This window comes from Esox lucius, chromosome 11 (genome assembly GCF_011004845.1).
Source record: "Esox lucius isolate fEsoLuc1 chromosome 11, fEsoLuc1.pri, whole genome shotgun sequence".
Classification (NCBI taxonomy): domain Eukaryota; kingdom Metazoa; phylum Chordata; class Actinopteri; order Esociformes; family Esocidae; genus Esox; species Esox lucius.
The window spans coordinates 30,961,719-30,984,778 of NC_047579.1; the positions used below are offsets into that span (position 1 = coordinate 30,961,719).

The following is a 23,060-nucleotide window of genomic DNA, read 5'->3' on the forward strand; positions in this document are numbered from 1 at the left end:
TCAATCGACCATACCCCAAAATACAAATGAACCAACCGCTACTTTGTTACACAGCGATGCGCACAATAATCCTCAGATACAAGGCTTGTTAACCGAGCTTAGTAGCCCCCATTTTTCACACGATCTAGTTGACACTTCTTCGAGCTCTCTGATGCAAACTCAGTGCAGTGATGGCGATGTTAGAGTTATACAGCGTAATGCGTTTGACAATGTTGAATTACGACAGTTGATAAATTTACAAAATATTGCTGAAGTTGGTGATTTTGGCACATTCTACACAAGTATTATGGCAGGCTTGGATACTTTGATTGTTAGAGCCTCAGACTTTGTACAAGGGCCCGGTGATCGTCTACAGATTGAGTTGATTGGTGAATCTCTGATAGATCCCGTACATGTGACCATGAGAGCGGATGAATATAATGAACGCACGTTTGGTAATTTACTTGAAAGTGTTATGCAGAGTAATACGGAGCTTATGATTGATGAATCACTAGAACTGGTGGTACAAATTGTCAAAAACCGTGAGGGTGGTGCCCCACGACGTAAAGCTCAAACATTGTTGATAGATCAGATTATCAATAAAAAAAGAAGACATTTATATGTGGCTGTGAATAATGATTCTACGTGTTTTTCTGTTTGTTTGATGGGTATGTTGAACCCCCAGTACACATATCCCGAGGCCCTGGTTAGTGGTCGTGAGCTACATAAGGGGGCTGGTTTAGCGTTAGATGAATGTGTGTCATTCACAGATATTGTTCGGTTTGAAGAAATTACAGGGTGTAAAATTGTTGTCTTTCACCGAACACGGGATGGTCACTTTACCAAGTTTCAAAACAGCAAGGAAACCCACCCTAGAACTGTCTTTATGTACTTACACGATAACCATTTCTACGGTATCATGAATCTGAAGGGTTTTCTGGGTGTGTCTTATGTTTGTGACTGGTGCTATACCGGTTTCAACACACGTGGTGATCATGGTTGTAAACATAGCTGTAGTGTCTGTCTTCATGAAGATTGTCATACCCAACCCCGTAACTCAAAGCAGTGCCCTGACTGTAAAAGGATATGTTATTCAGATTTTTGTTATAGCCAGCATAAACGTTTGAAGCACCACAAAAGTGTGGATCGTTGGGTTAGCAGGTGTGACCAGAAGAAATACTGTGTCGATTGTGGTCGCTATTACAATGTCAGTATTACCAACTATAAAGCACACCGGTGCATTGCTAACATGTGCCCCAATTGTAATGTGGATCTGGCTTTTGAAATGAATCATCAGTGTTTTATAAACCCCTCCAAGCCCGAGGACCCCAGTGAGCGCTACATATTTTATGATTTTGAGACTATTGCCAATCCGGTGAATGGTGTACACACTGCAAATGTTGTGTGTGCAATAAGCTTTGATAACAAGATGTGGTGTTCAGCCGGAGAAGGTTGTGTCACTGCTTTTTTTCAAAAGTTTAGGCAACCGAAATATAATGACAACACATTTATAGCACACAACTCTAAAGGTTTCGATGGTTACATCTTGATGCAGTACCTTGCTAACAATGGTATTGGCACGACACTTATTGCTAATGGTAGCAAGCTCATGATTTTTACAGACGGCACATTCAATCAGAGATACATTGATAGTCATTGCTTTCTACCTATGAAGCTGTCAGCCTTGCCACGTGCTATGGGTTTTAAGGATTCGAAAAAAGGCTACTTTCCTTACAAATTTAACATCAAGGAGAATGAGAACTATGTTGGTCCCCATCCGGAACCGCATTACTATGGCGTGAATACCATGATGGCTAAAGAAAAAGATGAGTTTTTGCAATGGTATGCAACTGTTTCCGCAGACCCCTTTGTCATGCAGGATGAAATAAAGGCTTACTGCGTGAATGATGTGGTCATCTTGAGAGAGGGTTGTATGCGCTACAGACTCGAGTTCCTGGAGTGTGGTGGTGTTGACCCATTCCGGTCAATTACGATTGCTTCGGCTTGCATGAAAGTCTTTTGCAACAGATTCCTCACCAAGGACACCATTGCATTGGTCCCCTCAGACAACTACAACCGTTGTCAGAAGACATTCTCAAACAGCTCAATCCAGTGGCTTGAATATGTGGCCTCCGATAAGAATATATCGATACAGCACGCCTTGAACAGGGGTGAAGTGAAAATCGGTGCCTACTACGTTGATGGATATGCTGAACGTGATGGTTTTAGCACGGTCTATGAATTTCTAGGTTGTTTCTGGCACGGTCACCCAAAGTGTCATTGTTCAACCAGCATCAATCCAATGACAAAGATTCAGTATGGGTTGATGCACCAGCAATGGTTGACAAAGCTAGAGGCTTTGAAAGAACAACACAACGTACATGTTCAATACATATGGGAGTGTGAGTGGAACCGGCTTAAAAACACATCCGCAGATGTCAAAGCTTTCTTGAAGACCTTTGGTTCTTGACCCTCGGGATGCTCTTTTTGGTGGTCGTACTAATGCGATTCATCTGAAGTTTACGGCTCGAGAAGGGGAGACTATTCAGTATAACGATGTCTGTAGTCTTTACCCATTCTGCAACAAGACAAAGACTTATCCGATTGGGCATCCAGACATAATCTTTCGAGATTTCAAACCCCTAGACACTTACTTTGGTATTGTTAAGGCTACAGTGTGTCCACCGAAAGGCCTTTATCACCCCGTTTTACCACACAGGGTTGGCGGTAAGCTGTTCTTTCCATTGTGTAGATTATGTGCAGAGTCTGAAAACCAGGTAACTGATTGTTCACACACTGATTCAGAAAGATCTTTAACCGGTACCTGGGTTTCTATTGAGCTGGTTAAAGCTGTTGAGAAAGGTTATCGCATTGTGGAAATATTTGAAGTCTGGGATTTCACCAGGACATCAGATGATCATTTTGCAGATTACATGAGAACATTCCTGAAGCACAAGCAGGAAGCTAGTGGCTTCCCACCATCTGTGGTTGACGATGAGGCTAAAGACCGGTATATCCGTGAATATCATGAAAAGGAGGGTGTGCAGCTTGACAAGGAAAACATTGTTGTAAACAGTGCTAGGCGATCTTTAGCTAAATTGGCAATGAATAGTCTTTGGGGTAAGATGGGTGAGCGGACTAACCTTATGAACACAATGTTAATTACAGATCCGGAGGAGTTTAGCCACTACCTTTTTTCCAGTGAAATAGATGTTGGTTATTTCTCGTTCATCTCAGACACTGTTGCGATGGTACAGTGGCGTTACACAAAACAGACACCAATCAAACCACGTAACGGCAACATATTTATTGCCGCGTTCACAACAGCTTATGCTAGACTCGAGTTGTATTCACTCTTGGAAAAGTTGGATAGACGTGTACTCTACACAGACACTGATTCCGTGATCTTTGTCACACGCCATGGGGATTGGGTCCCCCCACTGGGCCCGTTCTTGGGTGACTTGACCGATGAGTTACCGGATGGTGACAGCATAGCTCAATTTGTTAGTGGTGGGCCAAAGACATATGGTTACAAAACCGTTAAAGGTCTGACCTGTCTCAAAGCAAAAGGCATTACGCTCAACAGCTACAACACAACCATTGTTAATTTGGAGACGCTGACACGACTGGTTGACAACTTTGTACGGGGTGAGGGCGGTGATGATGATCATGTCCTTGCTAATGCAGACACAATTGCTAGAGATAAAAGAACATTCACGTTGAAAAACCGAGTAGTGTCTAAGCGTTTCAGAGTTGTGTACAACAAGCGTGTACTGCTCCCTGATTACAGCACAAGGCCTTATGGGTACTAAACCACAGTCTAGGATGGATAGCGGTTTTGACCCGCGACTACAACACCCGTTCAGCTGTGTCATTAGTGGCCCCAGTAACTCTGGTAAAACATATTTTGTGAAGATGTTGTTGGATAATGCAGAGGTTGTATTCTCCAAAGAAATTCAAAATATCGTCTGGGTTTATTCATGTTGGCAACCGCTGTATGACGAACTGTTGAAAGTAAGGGAGATACATTTTATAGAAGGTCTACCAACATCGCTGTGTGATGACAATCTGCTACCGATTCAGAAAAACAACCTTTTAATCATTGACGATTTAATGAAAAGTGCATCAGAGAGTTTGGAGATGGAGAGAGTTTTCACACAATATTCACACCACCGTAACCTGAGTGCAATTTACCTCGTCCAAAACATGTTTGTTAAAGGCAAATCTAGTAGAACTATTAACTTGAACACAAACTACCTCATCTTGTTTAAAAACCCCCGCGACAATCAGCAGATTAGTATTTTAGGCAGACAGATATACCCCGGTCTTTCTCGATTCTTCATGGAGAGTTTTAAAGATGCAACACATCCGCCTTTTGGTTATTTACTTATTGACTTTAAAGCTACAACACCAGAAGACTACCGTCTGAGAACAGGGTTATTTTCTGGGGATTGGCCTGTCGTGTACGTTCCTAAGAAAGTTTGATCATGTCTAAACGCATTCGTAGAAATTTACCACTTTTGAAAATGATATTTAAGGCCCCGGCAAGTCAACGAAAAGTTATTTTAGAATCAGCATCCACCGACCTCATTCTATCACTCTGTGAAATAGCGCTTAATCTAAGCCGTGGTAATATACCCTTAACCGAGTCGCAGCTCCGAAAAGTAAAGAGACAAAAAGCCAAAATTATATACATGTCTAGAAAGAACACTTCAGTTGCACGGAAAAGAAAAACCATCAACCAATCTGGAGGTTTTCTACTGCCGTTACTAAGCGTTGCAGTTCCATTCTTAACCAGTCTAATTGCATCGAGACAGGGTTAAACAACATGGAGCATGCTCAGAAAATGTTTCTGGTGCCACAACATCAGTTGGAAAAACTGCGGGAATCCAAAACGACTACCACCGATGTAAGACAATCTGTTGAGAATGATTTGGACTCATCGATTCGCAATATACTGTTGAAGCCTGATATGGATTTACATGAGAAAGCTAAAAGATACTCTGCCATTTTACAAAGATTTTTGACTGTTGTGTGCCAGGGTGAGCTTGATACAAACACCCTGACTTTAAGTCTACCCGGGTCTGAGACCGGGTCTGCTGTAGTAAACGTGACTGAGAATAAGCAAACTGTTGACCGAAATGTTGACCTTGTTGATGAAATTTTGGATAATGTGCCTGTGAAGCATAGAAAGAATGTTGAATATATTCTTAATAGAATGCACAGGTCTAAAGATTTGACTTCATGGAATTCAAATGGTGAATTTGTTTTCAAAGGAGAGATAATCAAGGGCTCGCACCTATTGGATCTTGTTAAAAGCGTGACAGCTACCAATAAAATTGCTGACGATAGAAGACCGTTGGGGTGGGGTGTGTTTTTAGAGGCCATGGCATGTCTCAACATGCCTTTTACAACTATTCCAAATGCGCATGTAAGACGTAAAATCAATTTGTATAAACAAAAGTCTGGTGACACAATGGATGATTTAGCCACACCACCAGCAACTGGTTTTCAAACAACCAAAGCTTTCTTTGAACCTCATACCACGGACCCCGCAAAATGGCTTCCATTTTAATGTGTTTTCAATTTATTTGTGATACATTGTATGTTTGTTTTATCTTGAATAAATGTTGTATGAAAAATAATATGTAAACATTGATGTGGTTTTACAAATGTTTTTATTTTTTAATAATAAAGTTGACATACACGTGATTGGCTTTTCTATTTCTTCAACAACCATGGCACAAATTAAACGTTTCACAAGATTGAGCATGTTGTATGCAATTAAACATTTGCTTATCACGCTTACTCTGGTACATCTTAGCTACAAACTTTGAGACTAGGGCATCATTTTCTCGTAAATCATCAGCATAAAAAGACATAAAATCATTATAACTCAGACCTTTTGTCATTAGAAAGAGAAAGAACAAACAATGCTGTCCACACGTGGTTGAAATCAGGTCCTGTACTTGTTTTGAACTGTATTCCACATTCTCACAGGTTTTCAGAAAGGCCTTGATTGACTTGGGAAAATATGTAAAATCCGGGGGGTTTCCAAAACTGTCATAAAACCTTCCAATGCCATCATCCGTTATGTAAATAGCCAGCCAGTGCTCCCCAGGTTGATTGCTTGGGTGTGTATTAAAAATCATCATTGATGCAACATCTCGGACAGGCACCCTAGGTAGTTGGTCACTTGCCAGCACACCATAGAAATGGGTCCTAGATGAAAATTGGTTCACCACACTGGTCAACTCTGCGGTATTCATTTCCACACAGTTCTCCTAATAGTAGTCAACCATGACTTGTCGCTGGTTTGACACTTCGATAATGGAGTCAAAGATTGAATAAACAACTAAATTAATTGTGTGGGGTAGTGGTTGTCTGAACCTCATCTCAAGTCGTACATTCCCTGACTTGATCAAGGATATGTGCTGACCACATTCCTCGTCTGGCGCGCAGTTGAATGCATAAAGGGCATAGCCGTGTAAGAAGTCCGACCTGTCAATAGCCAAGGCTTGGTCCTTTAGGTGTTTTCCTGAAGCTAAGGCCAATTGGTAAAATTCACACACTGCTGACCCTGTTGTGTAATTTGGTTGGAATGGTTTGCTAGGAAATTGCTGACCATCCACATACATAGCCATAAACTCCAAATTATAATGTTTGAAATTAAATGGATTCTTTGTGTAACTTCCGGTAAAACTGTCATTGTCCACCAATCCGATTACAATACATTTTGGCAGAGGTCCTAAAAATAGGTTTTCCTGGTTACAAACACGACCCCCAGCCGGTAAACTAAATGTCTTCATACACACTCTTTCAATTGGGTACTTGGCATTGGTTGAGAGTAGCGCTTGAGCGTGTCCAAGTTTCACGGCTGGCGAAACAGACACTTTCTTGACAAATAGTGATGCGGATAGTATATGCAAACGATAACGCACATCCCCGACCCCCATAAGGCAGAACTCATCTTTACCGCGCACCATCCTAACCTTTATGTCAACGCCGTTTAACATAAGTTTCTCTTGAAAGAAGATATCGCTATGAACAGGGCCGATCATTTCAAATGTTGTGCTATCCACCGAATAGGCTGCCCTTTTCGTAAGTCCATCGTTCTCGCCTGCAGGGTCCGTAACATCCATGTGACCTGCGGCATCCTTGTAAAACAACCCAGCTGAAAACTGTGTCTTTAATGTATCACATCCATAATTCAGAATGCTCTCTATAACGGCTCTGTAGGGGTATGTGTTGCTACTCTGGCTAATTAAACGATCACCCAAGGAAACATCCACTTGTGAAAATAGGGTGGCTATCGGATAGTTGATAACCCCAACACGGGCTCCGGCATCAATATTGGTTCCGTCCGGTTTAGTGACTTTTACACGTAGGTACAGCAAAGTATTGTTTAGATCAACGTAGTATTTTTATAATATATTTAACGTATGTATTTTTCTCGATAGATGTCTGTGTGAATGGAACTGTGAATAAATCCAACTCTGTCTTCATACATTCGCCAGACATACAGTGTAGGAGTGCCATCTTTCTAAAATATATTCTTAATCAGATTTGTCGTGTTCCCTTTGAGTGTCCTCCGGGGTGTATGTCCTCTTTTAACCTTGGCTCTTGTTTTTGTCTCATTCTTGCGTTTTTTACTCTTGGGTAGGCTCCGCCTACCAGGTGGTCTCTTTCTAACACCTCGAGACATAACCATTAATCCAGAACCATCCTGCTGTTTTGTTTGTCGTGACATAACACTGTTGACAACATCGCCGACTATATTCCTAGCCGCACTCTTCAGATGTGGTTTTGCTATGGAGAACCCGCGCTTCAACAAAGGTATTGCCATCCGGAAAAGCCCTCGGAAAAGGCCCCCTAGACCGGCCCCATACATTGCTGAGCTACCATGATACCCTGGTAAACCGTTACCGGCCTGTGTTGTGTAGTATTCAACATACCTTTGAGGATCATCATAGAGCTTCTGCGGCTGCATCTTAAACTCTAAAAGATTGTTTGACGGGTCTGAAGTGTAATTTTGCAATCACCTTCCCCACTACAAATGAAACCAGCTGGTTTTGATCAGATTTTACTTCAATACAGATCTCATCAAATTGTCTCTTACTAAGAGGTACGTAGTGTGGCTTGTCGTACGTCACTGTGACAACTTCATTCTTTCTCCCTGTAATATGTACAGTTCGCAGCAGTGGGACATGACTGTCACCAACACATTGATAATCAATTATATCTGTGTAGATGTATAGGGTGTTAAACCCCGCCAGAATATCTGTGGGGTATGTTCCGTACCATGTGGCAGACCACCGCTCGCCTGGTTTTAACCCCAATATCTGTTCCAGTTTTGCACTAAATTTCAAACTAAACTGGGGCTCACCTTTTAGAAACACTCTATTTTTAAATTCATCGTACCCCACCGATAAACCATGTGTTTTTATATGACTGTTTAGCTCTATCACTAGTTTTAATATGCTGCTGTAATAACCGGTGTCGAGTGCATATTTCAAGTAGTTCAAATGCGTTTTCGCCCCGTGTAAAAGTATTCCACGTATGCGGGTATTGGAACTCTATCAAAGATACTTCCCAATCGCCTTTCAAATCTATACCTTTGGCAAATTTAGTGGTATAGCACGAACTTGTGTTGCTTGGATAGACATGTCTCGATGAGTTACTGGGCAGCGTTATGTAGAAGCCACCGTCACCCATGCTGATCGCAGTCAATGTAAATGACGTGATCCTGTAAATCCTGGAGTTTTATCCAGTTTCTAGGTCAACCACTTGTTCCGATGGTATCCAGCTGTTGAATTTCTCAGGCCAACCTAGCCACTTCACAAGACACATTTTCCTCCCTTTCTGTACTTTCTCATTCAAAACTGCTTCCACTTTAAAAGTTTTATCCTTGGCCACGATTATTTTCAGCAATTCCTGTTCATAAAAGGTCCCAACTATCACATCACCATCGTAATCTTTTATTCTATATACAGGAGGTACCCGAGGAATGCATTCTGTTATTGTAAAATATTCATCTGTGTACCCTTTTTCATAGCCTTTTGTAAACGCACCTCTCAGCTTTGAGAGTCTCACTGTATCCCCAACCTGGAACTTGTAGCTTTGATTACCATTTCTCGTTAATGTTGTGCCATACAGGTTCTTGAGAACTAATCTAACATTTTCTTCACAAACGTCAGCAGGCTTCATCTTAATAGACCGATGGTAGCTATGGTTGTACCCACGAACTAAATCTTGAATAACCTCAACATAGCGGTGGGTGTTGGCTGCTGTCAGATACCTCCACATTCGTGATTTAATTGTTTTATTAAACCTCTCAACGATACTCGCTTTGACATCATTTCCTGTAGCAAAATGTTTTATGTTGTACTTCTTCATCAACATTTCAAAATGTGAATTAAAAAACTCCTTCCCCTTGTCCGTTTGGACTTTTTGTGGTGTTCTTCCTTCTTTTAATATGTCTTCAAATGCTCGCTTTACCTCTATAGCGCTTTTATTTCTCAGCATGCGAATCCATGCGTATTTGCTTAATACATCTATGCATGTTAACATAAATTTCATGTTATTGTTTTCCACGCTGTAAGCACTCATGTCAACCAAATCCAGCTGAAATTGTGAATTTATATCATGAACAATAACTCTATTTCTTTTAAAATGTATAGCTACAGGCCTGTGTAGCGTGTATGCATCCTGGGCGAGCAGCCAGTCATCGGCCTCACCATTTTTGAGGATCTCCCCGGTTTTTTCCAAGTATGCTCTTTTCAAACCCTCTCTACCCACATAAGCACCAGGGTTTGCCGGGTCATAGTAAATACTTTTCATAACCTGTTCAGACATCGTAGAGTGTTCGAGCAATAATGAGAATTAATACATGTTTAACAATGTTTTATTTGAGTTTTTGAAATTACACAACCAATATATTCAGAAAAGTTACACAAACATTCAGATTTCTCATAGTCTTTGTTTATATACATGTTAACATGAGAACTGAAGCTACCCTGGCCTTAGACAACAGACTCTTTGCTTTCATCACACCATGACCCCGCTGCGTCGCAGACAACATCCTCATTAAATTTGTCCATGTACTCATCCCTGTTCTCACTCAGTCTCTGTGTGATGTTCGGCTCCAACTTGAGCTCGTGCAGAAAGTTCTCAGCGGCCTCGTGAACATCAGTCATCGGTGTGTGAAAACCAGATGCGTTCAAAGCCTTGACCAACACATGTTTCAGTCGCGGTGTTAAAACTGTCGCCACAATGTCATCATAATGGGCCTCAAAAAAATATTCAGGCGGTTCGAGACATGAATGTCTTGTCTGGCTCGGGTGGTCCACTTCGCATCCGATGCATGCTTTGTGTAAAATAGCCCCAACAACGTTTTCCAGAATCATACCCATTGTTGCTTTGATGATCTTTACAATTTTTGGTGCAAGTTGTTTGTCCATTTTGTGATAACTCTTGTTAGCATTTGAAAGGTATGACAGGTTAAGAGGACCTAGTTGATCACCAACCCTGTCAATCCAATGGTAGTTTCTTGTTGGGTATGCCGGTGGAATCGAGCTGTCTGGGTCAGGGGTTCCGTAGAAGGCTTCAGCGTTGTCATCCCAGGCGTCACACAGCCAGTCCTCAGCCTTGGGTTCTTCAATCACCGCTTGGTTGTAATCTTGAGACATGTTTCGTAAAATCTTCCGACTGCTTGAATGTCACCGGCGGTCTGTCGGTTTTTATGCTGTGCTGATGAAGGTGTTGGCTTAAGGCGGGGCTTCGGGGGTCTTAGGTCGGTCGATCAGTCCGCAGTCACAAACTAACCCGCTGATATTTTACGGAAATAACTCCAATCTGACAGAGTCATACTCTTTCAGCCCCTCGACAACTTTAAACAGTACATCTACTGTATTATGTGGGCCTTGTTTTGGCCCCAAATAAAACACTTTTCGAAAGGTTGCCCATAAACTGGCATTAAAAACCATTTGATCAGTCACACCAGCCTTAAACACTTGGCCTTCGGGTAATTCATAAAATGCAACCTCTGGTTGCTCTGGGTTGAAGATGTATCCCCCGATCCGACCATCGTCCAATTTCCACTCCTGTGCCACCATATCCGGGTGTAATTGATGGATTCGGGTTAAACTCTGCATCGGTTTCTTCGGGGCTGGCATGTTGATTGCATCTCTGCGGTCCATTAGCAATTTCTTACCAAATCGCTGAGCTGCGTTTTAGCTGTTAGCTTTCACCGGTGTTTCACCCAAAACATTGATAGCAGCACAATCCTCCATGTTTTGTAATGTGTAGGTAAGTTCGCTCAGGCAAGACTGAATGACCAACCCCGATGTCAGCGTGGTTTAAATACACATACCACGCCAGTCAACCCATATAACATGAAAGGTTAGCAAACACCATTTGTATGCCAGCTGTTGCAACACTTGTCAGAAGATAAAACACCAGGGTTTTATATTTGACGAACACCATTTGCTGTACACCAAACAACTTACCGCTGACACAACACTTATTTACTGCCTGGGAATTTAACATTCCGGAACCCTAAGCCCCATTTGTTAATCATCAAACATAGCCCACCTGTTATAACACTAGTCTGGTTTGCTAATCAGACATTGTAAAACATCAAACACTGACACATCAATGTAATCATAAATCACAAAGTCACCGGACATGCATACGTCACTCCTGAAGTCCCACCCTAACATACGTCATACCGGAAGTCCCGCCCTAACATACGTCATACAGGAAGTCCCACCCTAACATACGTCATACCGGAAGTCCCACCCTAACATACGTCATAACGGAAGTCCCACCCATGCAAACCGGATGTCCCGCCCACCTGTCACATCAATATGGAAGTCCCGCCCCCTAGGGCCATAAATCACCATTCTGACACAATATACCCTACACTAACTACTTTCAACTCTTAATCTTCCTCCTCCTCTTCCTCCTTCTCTCCCTTTGAGAGCGCATCATCCATTTTCCACCCCACAACTTGGAACCTGACAGACGACCCAGATATTTAGCTAGTACTGGGAGAATCTGGGCTTGTTTCTATATGACTGACTCGGGTAGAAATAATAACAAACAACCACTTTGCTGAATACATCAAACTAAACACAACAACTCATTTTCATTACGACATTGAGTCAGCAATCATTCGAGTTCCACATCTAATTTGATCATAACAAAGTGGCACATCATTCGGAAAATAGATTCAGTGACAATATTCTCAACAAAGCACAACATTTCCGCCTCCACTTGTCTGTTGACATCTGTCAGGATTTTCGAGGCCTGAACCCAAACTGTGATGGCAATTCCATGTATCGACACTCGGAGTAAGGGACACTGACAAAGTTCTCTTTGTACATTATAACCGTTTTATTAACTATGAGAGACGCGTCAACCGCTTACACACACAATCGTCTGAGGAGTCTCTAACTCAAAACATGCACAATCCGTATTTATTACAGTGAAAAAGGGGTGTGGTAAGATGCTGCCATCGGTCTCATGTCAATCAAACACATTCCCTTTGTTCTTATCACACAAGTCAAATGCTATCTTCCCCCACCTTATCCTTCCTGCCATAATGTTTACTGTAGTGTTTACCCAAACTTCACACAAAGGACAGCTCTCCTTCCCGCCATAAGTAACTTCTTCAATTCTAAGAGTTCTTACATTATCTGGACAGACAATAGATGCCCCCTATGCAAATACCAGCTCCCCCACATTCCTGAGGAACAAAAGACTGATACCCTTCTTCTAGGCAGGAGGACATGGCCCAAATACCTGTTAATCCTCTGATATTATACAGACGTGTGTCACAATCAAAGTAAAGATCTACCGTGACGTCATGAGAGGCTACACAGCTCTTAGCGGGACTGTTCAATTAGCGCGAGGACACAAAGCTCAAGGATGAACATGGTTTTTATTATAGTTCTAAGGAATTAACAGAATCAGCATATCAAATTCAAAAAGGTAACTCAGGGTCAGGTCTACCTTCAACAGAAAACTTAAATGATGCTTCTTCTTAGCGGTAATCCTGATTTCCTCAGGTAAGTAAACAGTCTTTTCAATCTTACTTTACTGGGTGTCATAGCCCGAGGCTATTTCAGTTGTAAGTCCTTCAAATGTCTGGTGGTGTTTCCAGCCTTCCGTTTTCCTCCCTGGATACGATACTGGAGCGGTCTGGTCCTTCCCAGAAAGCACAACCCGCAGCTTGTCTCCCAAAAAAAAAAAAACTCGCTCACTAACAGTGTCTCTAGTCCTTAAAACCCTTCAGGTCATCAGACCCTGATCAGTCTCAGGTGTGCGGGAATGCCATGTTTTGACGGGTGGAGTTCCCGACTCCACCAGCAGATAGAGCCATAGCTGCTCATGGTTGCAGCCATCTCAGGGGGATGTAGCACCCTTCCAGGACACAGCCTCTCGTGACATCACACAACATATCAGCCAAATGGAAAGACAGACATTTCTCAAATGTACCTTAGTTCAAAATTACCATAACAAAACACAGATCAGACACAGAATGTAGCATAGAACAACAGTGAGAAACGCAAGGTGTGGTTGGATTAAGGAGCGGGGTCGGAGTGCAAAGGTCAGGGGGTCCCAGGTAAGTGAAGCAGGTGGGTAATCCAGGTGGTGGGGCAGGTGGGTAATCCAGATGGTGGGGCACGTGGGTAATCCAGGTGGCAGGGCAGGTGAGTAATCTTGGTGGCGGGGCAGGTGGGTAATCCAGGTGGTGGGGCAAGTGGGTAATCCAGGTGGCGGGGCAGGTGGGTAATTCAGGTGGCGTGGCAGGTGGGTAATCCAGGTGGCAGGGCAGGGCAGGTCCAGAAATCCAGGTGAGACAGGTGAATCACCCAGGGCAGGCGTGTCTAGGCAGGGTACAGGAAACAGAATTACAAGACTGGCACAAACAGGAGACCGCGGAAAGACAGGGAGCAAAACGAAACACGGAATACATCTGGTACGTTGTGAACCTACTGAGGCGACTAACCATCTGTCAGGGACAGGACATCAGGACTCCTCCTAAATACAGCTGGTGATAAGCTTAGCAGGAACAGGTGGGTGTCGGAGCAGCTGGGTACAGGAAACACCTGAGTGATGACATCCTGGCCCCTTAGTCGTTGCCCGGGAGACCTGAACAGACAAAAAACACACAGACAGAGCGCACAGGGGAGAAACTCATTCAGCAACGAGACCAACTTAAAACACACACGTTATAGAAGAGGGGTGGTGACAACATCTAAAGGTTTTTACCAAAATTACAACCCCAAGCATACAATATATCCACGGTTTATTTATGTTACTCACCTTGATATAATTATGTATAAAGGTCAAGGATGTTTCCTGCTCCGTGACACCAAACAACATAGAAACAATCTCTTCTAATGTGAACAGTTGTGGCCCCTTTGGCACTGCCACTTGGAGTAAATAAGTATAAATAATACTTTAAAAAGTCAAATGACAGCATACTTATTTCTTGTTAATATCAACAACCACAGGAATACAGTAAAGTATTCATGAACAAGATTTTATGATATGTCCAAATAATATTTTTAAAGGAACACGACCATCTGCAGCTGTTACAGTAATTTAAAGTAAGGCCATTGGCAGCTGTTATTTGTTCTGAGGGGTTTTAAAATGATCACAAAAATATTTTCTTTAAATCATTTGTGATATAAATACACATTACTGCTTCCTTTACCTTGACCAGAGAGATAGGGTGCATAGTAAACTGCATGCAGTTGCTGATCCGACAATACAAGCAGAACTGCCTAGTCACGCATGGCTGCCTTCATATTTAAGTGACTAGGAGCTGCTTGGCATAAACAGCCATTATCAGACAATCCAGTATGGAAAGATATAATGTGTTTCGATTGGTTATTCATACCAGGACAAAGCCTTGTATTTGCATAAATGTTTTTCCTGCCATCTAAGTCGCAAAACAGTTCTCCACCCACCTTGTCTCTCACCATGTTACTTACTTACCTATCAGGCATGATATCAATATGGTCCCCAAGGAGATGGGCAAGTGTAATGAAATAATGTTTTTGAAGGAAGTAGGTGAGACAATAGAGCATCACATGAATCATGTTTCAATTACAAATAAGACTTAGAGAGAACACACTTAATAATATACTCTACTTGTCAGAAAAGTAAATCCAGTTTACATGTTGTAATTCGATTGTTTAAAATAGAGGTCAACTCAGCTTCCCAAATTTTACCAACTCCATATGCAAATTCTAACACACAACTCTCTGTATAAATAGTAGAATGTCTGTCTGTCTCAGAGTCCACTGAAACAGGGAAGAGCAGCTCCCACCAGTTCAACATGTTCTCTGTATCTCTGCTACTGCTTACAGCTTTCTCCTGTAAGTCGCTTGCTGGGATATTGGGACTGTAATGGATTAATGCCCAATAAAATATACTTTATATATAACATTTGTATTTTAATAGTAGTGTAACGGACATGCTTTGGTTCAAAATGACACATAGCATTTAGTGTATTTTCTCATCCTAGATGTGTCCTGTGGTAGTCCTGAACTCAGCCAGCCCAGCTGGATGCTTGTAAAGCCTGGAGAGTCTCTGACCATCACCTGCAATGTTGCTGGATATTCTGTCAGTGATGGAAGTGTAAGCTATGCCACAGGTTGGGTCCGGAAGCCTGCAGGGAAAACAATGGAATGGATTTCCCATATATGGGATAATGGAGATATCTACCAAAATGATGCACTGAAAAACAAGTTCAGCATTTCAAGAGATGCCTCCATCAACTCTGTGTCATTACAAGGGAGCAGTCTAAAACCATGTAATTTTTGAAGTATCAGCTAACTTAAGTAAATTTAATGAATAGTTTAAGGTAAGCAACGTGCAGCTATAAAGTTTAAATGTGATGATAATGATAATGTGAAGTTTTATATACAAACACTCAGCTCTAACATTCTCATTAAGCTGGTGGACTGACATTATAGAAAGTCCTGCACTCACAATCACTAATGGAGTTGGTGATAGTGGAGTTGATAAGTCATTGGACTTTAGTTGTTATGGTGTTTTTTATACACAGTAAGTAAAACATTACATGGTGGCTTATTAACTGAGTGAAAAAAATAATAATAATACATGGAGTACATCAGCTTTAGCTGGAGCTGCTTTCAAACAGGCTCCTTCAGAACGCAACATTGGAATCTAGGTCAAACAATGAAACTCAATACATACATGCACCACTTTCATACCAAGCACATAAACTATACACTCCAGTTTAAAATGTTAAGCAATGAAGGGTGAGACAGAGTGAAAGACCAGGAAATATAAAACACATTCCCAAAATGCCTCACTGAATATTATAGTCTTATAATGTTTCCTAGTAAGACCGCAGATTACTGAACACTTGTTCCACGCACACACGCAGGGATTGTACTCATACACATTAATTGTATAAGAACTACAACATGGATTCAACTAAGGTGAAACTGCTTTTTGTATAAGCTGGTGAACAAGCTTTTAATCAGATGAACAAATGACTTGAATTTAATTAAATGTTTTGACGGATCAAATAAACTGAAAACATTTTATTGACAGACCATATTTATGTTTTGTATATAAATAAATATAAATTGTTTCAAGAACTGCATTAACTGCCCTTTGTCAATTAATGATCCTTGTACAATATCTGGTCTTGTACAACAATTGGTCTTTGTACAATTCAGTGAGGTTTAAACAACTGTATTCCGTTTTCTTTGTTTTTTTTTACCTGGAAGACAATAGCCAGAGTAGTCATTGTTTTAGTAAAAGTATGATTCTCAGAGAAGATGCTTTGTCTTTCCCTTGGAGATTATGTGAGTTTTCTTTTCACCTTACATTCTTTATCAGCTGGATTTTATTTTTATTAGTTTACTATTTGATGGAATTTAGGATACATCACCCAAGTAATGGTGCATTGGTATAGTATGTTACAAAACAGGTTTAATGAGTAAGAGAGATGAGTATGGTCAAGTCTGATTTCAGCTGGGGATAACCAGAACCATGACACTGACACAACTTTGTGTGAAGAAACAATCAATTTATATAATGTGAAGAAACAATCAATTAATGTAATGTGAAGAAACAATAAATGTATGTAATGCAACATGTACCATTAGTTGGTATTGCTTTGAAACCGTCTCATTTGCATGTTTACCTCCAACCATAGTTGTCATGCAAAGTCTGTCTCTCCAGTTTGTGTACTTATATGATGTTTCCTCCCAGAAAGGAATTGTTTTCCACCCTGAAAAGATGAGAAGCAAACTACACCTTCTGCTCATCCTGCTGGGCCTCTTTAGTATGTACTCAATCATTTAGCAACTTATTAAGTATTTTTTACAGAGAGAGAATTGATTCAACCAACATTACAAAGGCTAAACATATTTGTGATTTATTTTTATTATTCTTTTTTTTCTATCAGGAGTGAATGGTCAGAGCATGGAGTCCATTCCCTCCAATCCTGTCCTGAAAAAGCCTGGAGAAACTGTCAACCTCTCCTGTAAAGGATCTGGGTTTACTTTTAGTAGCCATGGTATGCATTGGATAAGACAACCAGCAGGAAGAGAATTGGAGTGGATCGGGGTTATCTGGTCTGATGCCAGCAAAACCGTCTATGCTAAATTGAATTGTATTGAAGGACGGATAGAAATCACCAGAGATAATAGCAACAGTGAGGTGTATCTGAAGCTGTCTGGTCTGAGAGCAGAAGACTCTGCAGTATATTACTGTGCCAGACACACAGTACTGTGAGTGAATGGAGGACCTGTACTAAAACCCCTTAGAGAAGTAGAGTCAAATGAGGGCAGTAGAGAATCAGAAAAACAGACTATACATTCCACTGAGATCTGAAACAACCAGTACACCATCACCTAATGTCAACATGAATGATTCTTTTAGACTAGGTGTTCATTCATGATGTACAAGGAATCTTTCAAATCAACAGATCAATATTTATATGCTCAATTTAATATGAAAACATATTCAGAAGACACACATTTAACTAATTCCCACAGTTCCTTCAGTCCTTCAGTGACTGGATATAAATACCATTTTAGAGTGGAAAAACAGTAAAACATATTTCTTAAATTCTCTCAGATGTGATACGCTAAAAGGGTCAACCCCAGGGGTTTTCAGTTCATTAATAAAAGGTTCAGGAAATACCATTTGGCAGTGCAGCCTAGTGGTGAAGAGACAGTAAAAAAATCCTTCCAATCTCTGGGCCAATATGGTGAGAAGTTTCTGTCCCTGAGCAACAATGTTAACTCTTATTGCTCCCAGGCTTTTGCTGTAAATACAACTCTGTTGTTAACATACTTACCTGGGAAAATAAATCTAAAGAAATGCCTCATACAATGACAATTATAAGTACTATGTGTGATAGCCTGAGTGGTGGGGATGAGGTGTTATGTTGTAGGTGAGACCTTTTTGTTGAGGTGTAATGTTCCAGGGAATTATATAATCAATTAGTTATCCATCCTGCATGCTTGTGTATATCTCTTAATGCCAATGAGTAGTGCCTTGGTAACTACATTTTCCACAACCCAGAAAATATTTTGCACAACTCAGGCCCACCCTGCCTCTTGAACATATTGAATAGAGACCCTTTCTTTTAACTGGACCAAACTACCTTATAAATACAGTTGTGTGAACCACTTAGTTCTGGACATTACAGTGGGTGTGTCTCATCCCATCCATGTTCACTGCATCTCTGTTGCTGCTTTTGGCAGTTGTATCCTGTGAGTGTCTCTGGATTAGGATGTTTAATAGACTTATAGCTCCAGAAAAAATTAAGAGACAACTGCACCTTCTTCTCTCCTTTCCAAAATGTTTTGAGTGAGGAGCAGAAGCACTCAACTTGCAGTTATCTCTTAATTTTAACACTCCTGTTCCTCACTCAAAACCTTCCTTTTCGACATTTTTGGAAAGGAAAGAAAAAGATGCAGTGGTCTCTTAATTTTTCCTGAGCTGTATATCAGAAGTCATAAGTCAAAAATGTAAAATATTTAGAGCATTAAAAATATAATCTTTCTCTATGATACAAGTATCTTCCTTAACAGGTGTTCACTGTGGTCTGGACCTGACCCAGCCAAACATACCATTAGATATTAAACCTGGAGAGTCTTTGGTCATTGTCTGTAAGGTATCTGGGTATTCTCTGACAGATAGCACCAACCTGTATGGAGTATCATGGATCCGGCAGTCTGAAGGCAGTATACCAGAATGGATTGCTAACATCTATTATGATGCAAGTACAGCTTACAAAGATTCACTGAAACCCAAGTTCATCTTAACCGGAGACACTTCAAGGGGCACAGTTACTTTAACAGGGCAGAACCTGGAGACTGAAGATACTACTGTGCTTGATACTACTGTGATACATCAAAACACAACCCTGTACAAAAACCCCAAATGCCATTAATTAAACATAAGCTCAGTCATATCTATATAATCATAATCTATATTGAGGCATCATCTTTTCACTTAAAATATTACTGGACCGGTTAATAGAATAAAAACCTTAGACGACAATTACATTCTGATAGTGGTTCTCTGTATATCGTGTTACAATGGTACAAGCTTTTTATTTGCCTATTTTAAATACCACCTCTTCAGTTCTATGCAAAGCATCTGTCCTCTCTTGTATATAAAGAGGAATAGCTATCACCCCATTTGCTGAAAACAAATACAGTTTGAATCAGTTGACCTTCAACAAACCATGTTCACTGCATCTCTGCTGCTGCTGGCAGCTGCATCCTGTGAGTTTTGGAAAAATGATAAATAAAGAAATACCATTGATGCAATAGAGAGAAGCAGAGTATTGGAAATGTAATTGACTAAATGCTTTTTTGTCGGTCTTGTTTCACAGGCGTGTTCTGTCAGACTGAACTCACACAGCCAGACTCTATGACTGTACAGCCTGGACAGTCTCTAACTCTCTCCTGTAAAGTCTCTGGGTATTCTTTAACTGATACCAGCTACTGTACACATTGGGTACGACAGCCTGCTGGAAAAGCTTTAGAGTGGATTGGAGAAATTTGTGGCGATGGTAACACATATTATAGTGATAAGTTGAAGAACAAGTTCAGTTGCTCCAGAGACACTTCCAGCAGCACAGCAACTCTAACAGGACAAAGTCTGCAGACTGAAGACACAGCTGTGTATTATTGTGCTCGAGAGTCACAGTGATACAAACCAGCAACAGAACTGTACAAAAACTGCATAAGACACTCCTAAAAGAACCCTTGCAAAACAATATATGATCATTTTTTGACTTCAGGGGTTGTTGTTTAGGGGTTGGATATTTTTCCATAGTTTCTGACATTATAGGTTTTGTATTCTATGCTTGTTTTGGTTTAATTTGTGTTACCTGTTCCACCTGTTCCTCATTTAGTGCAGCTATTTATTCAGAGGCTATTCTCAGTTCCCAGTGAGGTATTGTTTGTCGTTCGCCAACACACTTCGTTAGAGGTTTCCTATGAAAACACCATAGTACCTAGATTTTCCAGTGTAAAATATTTTAGACTGCCTGTTCTTGACTTTGCCTAGCATTTGTTATTTTGTACCATAGCTGTTTTTCCTGGATTTCCTGTTACTGACTGTGTTTCAGGATTTTTGACTATGTCTCCTGCCTAGCCCTTACTGGAACCATGTACATTGGGGAGAACAGGTATTTGATACACTGCCGATTTTTCTGGTTTTCCGACTTACAAAGCATGTTGAGGTCTGTAATTTGTATCTGTAATTTTCATCATAGGTAACCTTCAACTGGGAGACGGAATCTAAAACAAAAATCCAGAAAATCACATTGTATGATTTTGAAATAATAAATTTGCATTTTATTGCATGACATAAGTATTTTATCTGGAGAAGCTCTGTATGGAGGAGTGGGCCAAAATCCCTGCTGCAGTGTGTGCAAACCTGGTCAAGAACTACAGGAAACGTATGATCTCTGTAATTGCAAACAAAGGTTTCTGTACCAAATATTAAGTTATGCTTTTCTGATGTATCAAATACTTATGTCATGCAAAAAAATGTAAATCAATTATTTAAAAATAATTACAATGTGATTTTCTGGATTTTTGTTTTAGATTCCATCACTCAACGTTGAAGAGTACCTATGATAAAAATACTTCTACATGTTTTGTAAGTGGGAAAACCTGCAAAACCGGCAGTGTATCAAATACTTGTTCTTCCCACTGAATTTGTTTTCTAAACAAATCCTCCAACACTCCGCATTTAGGATCACAACCTTCTCCCCGACTCATCATAACAATATGGCAATGCATGTAATTAAACAAGTGTATGGCAATGCATGTAATTAAACAAGTGTACACTACAACACCTGTGAGTTGGCTATTGTGTTTGAAAATATTTAGCCTTGCTAAATAATGAACTGGTTGTTTGAATAGTCTGCTATCTGGTTCGTCTATCAAACAAATAGAGAAATTGTGTAGTTGCAAATAAGTGCTGCGCTAGCAGAGGGAGAGCAGTAGGAAGAGTGAGAGGTCAATATTTTAAGTGTCTCCAAAATGGGTAACAACAAATTATATTTTTCGAAGTTACATGGATTGCTATATCTGTTTGGTTGAAATGTGTGAAAAAATATTATTTATTTTGAGAATTCTCAGTAATCTGCAGCAGCATTCCTTAATTATTTTAATGTTTTCCAGGATTGAAAGTTCCATTGTAGTGGCAGAGGTGGGGATGATTGGGATGGGTGATTGTGAAAGGGCCCCTGCATGACTGCGGGACAGTTTGACACGATCTTATGGTACCTCAGGTTTCACGTGGCAAGTATACATTGTGTGGCTTTGAGCAGACTGATGCCTTCAGGAGCAGAGGGCAGCGACTTGAGTCCATCATCGACATAACAGTCCCTCTCTGCGAAGTGCTTCTTATCGACACCAAATTTGGCTACTCCATGTAAAGCCGCACGGCGAAGACCATACAGAGTAACGGCAGGTGAGGGGCTATTGCCAAATACATGAACCCTCATTCTGTACTCAGCAATGTCTTGGCTTGTGTCCTTTTCTTTGAACCAAAGGAATCAGAGATATGATTCCAGAAGCTGTGGAACATCTTTTCTATTTTGGCGGTGATGGCTACCTGCTCCCTTCTGAAGCGTAACAGAACTTCCTGCAAGCTGTTGTCCAAGTCAGTAGAAAGTAGTTCAATGAGACACCTAGGTACTGAGCACTCGAGTCAAATACAACCCAGATTTGACCTGGTTTAGGTGGGTGATATGCACCGAAGGTAGGTAGGTACCAGACTTCTTCTCCCTCATTCAGCGTTAAAGACAATTCAGCATGTTTTATATCAAATATATCTGCATGAAAACTACAAAGTGTTCCTTCATTTCATACTTCCTTTCAAATGTACGACGGTCAGCTGAGAGCTTGCTCTCTGTTATTTGGGAGTCGACAGTGTTGTATATAAAACTGAAGAGGAGCCATCCAGCTGTATGTGTCATCCCTAAAAACCTCTTTGTTCATCAACTGAATGAATCTTCTGGCTTGTAAGGAAGGTGCTACTTTATTGTCATCCTCTATTTATTGAAAGACCATGGTACCCAGGGAGAGCTTACAGGACCTGGAATGAGACTGTGCGATTGGGTTTTGCGGAGTGGAGAGTAACTGTAGAGTTGGCTTTTTGAGGGTATCTGCCTTTACCTTTTCTTGAAGGAAGAAGATATACGCGCAAGGGTCGAAATGAGATGGATGGCCGTTTTCAAGGATATTTGTGCGATATGTGCTGACAGCTCTTGGCTTATGTGCGGCACCCAGACAGACATCACAGACTACGACCCAGATTAAATCCAGTCTCTGGGCATAAGGAGTATGTCGTGGCCTGTTGCATTGCTCTCTCACCTTGTGAACTTGGAAGAGGAGGAGAATGTGGGCTTTAGGACCGAGTAGTGGAATGAGGTACGCTGTGACTTCAGGTGTGGAGGATGTTAAAACTGCCTCAGGAGTGGGAATCTCTGACTATTCGTCTGGCAGGTAGTTGCAGTGTGTAGCTCTTCTACCAGATATCCCAAAGTA

At 41.0% G+C, this 23,060-nt stretch overlaps 1 protein-coding gene and 1 long non-coding RNA gene across 9 annotated transcripts in view; one reads left to right on the top strand and one right to left on the bottom strand.

Annotated features, from left to right (window-relative positions):
• Positions 1-23,060, top strand: part of LOC105008122 — a 493,667-nt gene that overhangs the window by 253,749 nt on the left and 216,858 nt on the right. Inside the window, exon 3 of one of the 8 annotated variants that reach the window (XM_034295303.1) lies at positions 183-194. The exons of the other annotated variants lie outside the window; for them this stretch is intronic. Within the exon in view, the coding sequence (XP_034151194.1) occupies positions 183-194 (12 nt within the window). The remainder of the gene's footprint in view (positions 1-182; positions 195-23,060) is intronic. 8 annotated transcript variants of the gene reach the window in all.
• LOC114840416 overlaps positions 1-23,060 on the bottom strand; it is a 415,324-nt gene that overhangs the window by 194,133 nt on the left and 198,131 nt on the right. The window contains exon 2 of the long non-coding RNA XR_004576442.1: positions 7,906-7,909. This is a non-coding gene — a long non-coding RNA (uncharacterized LOC114840416). The remainder of the gene's footprint in view (positions 1-7,905; positions 7,910-23,060) is intronic.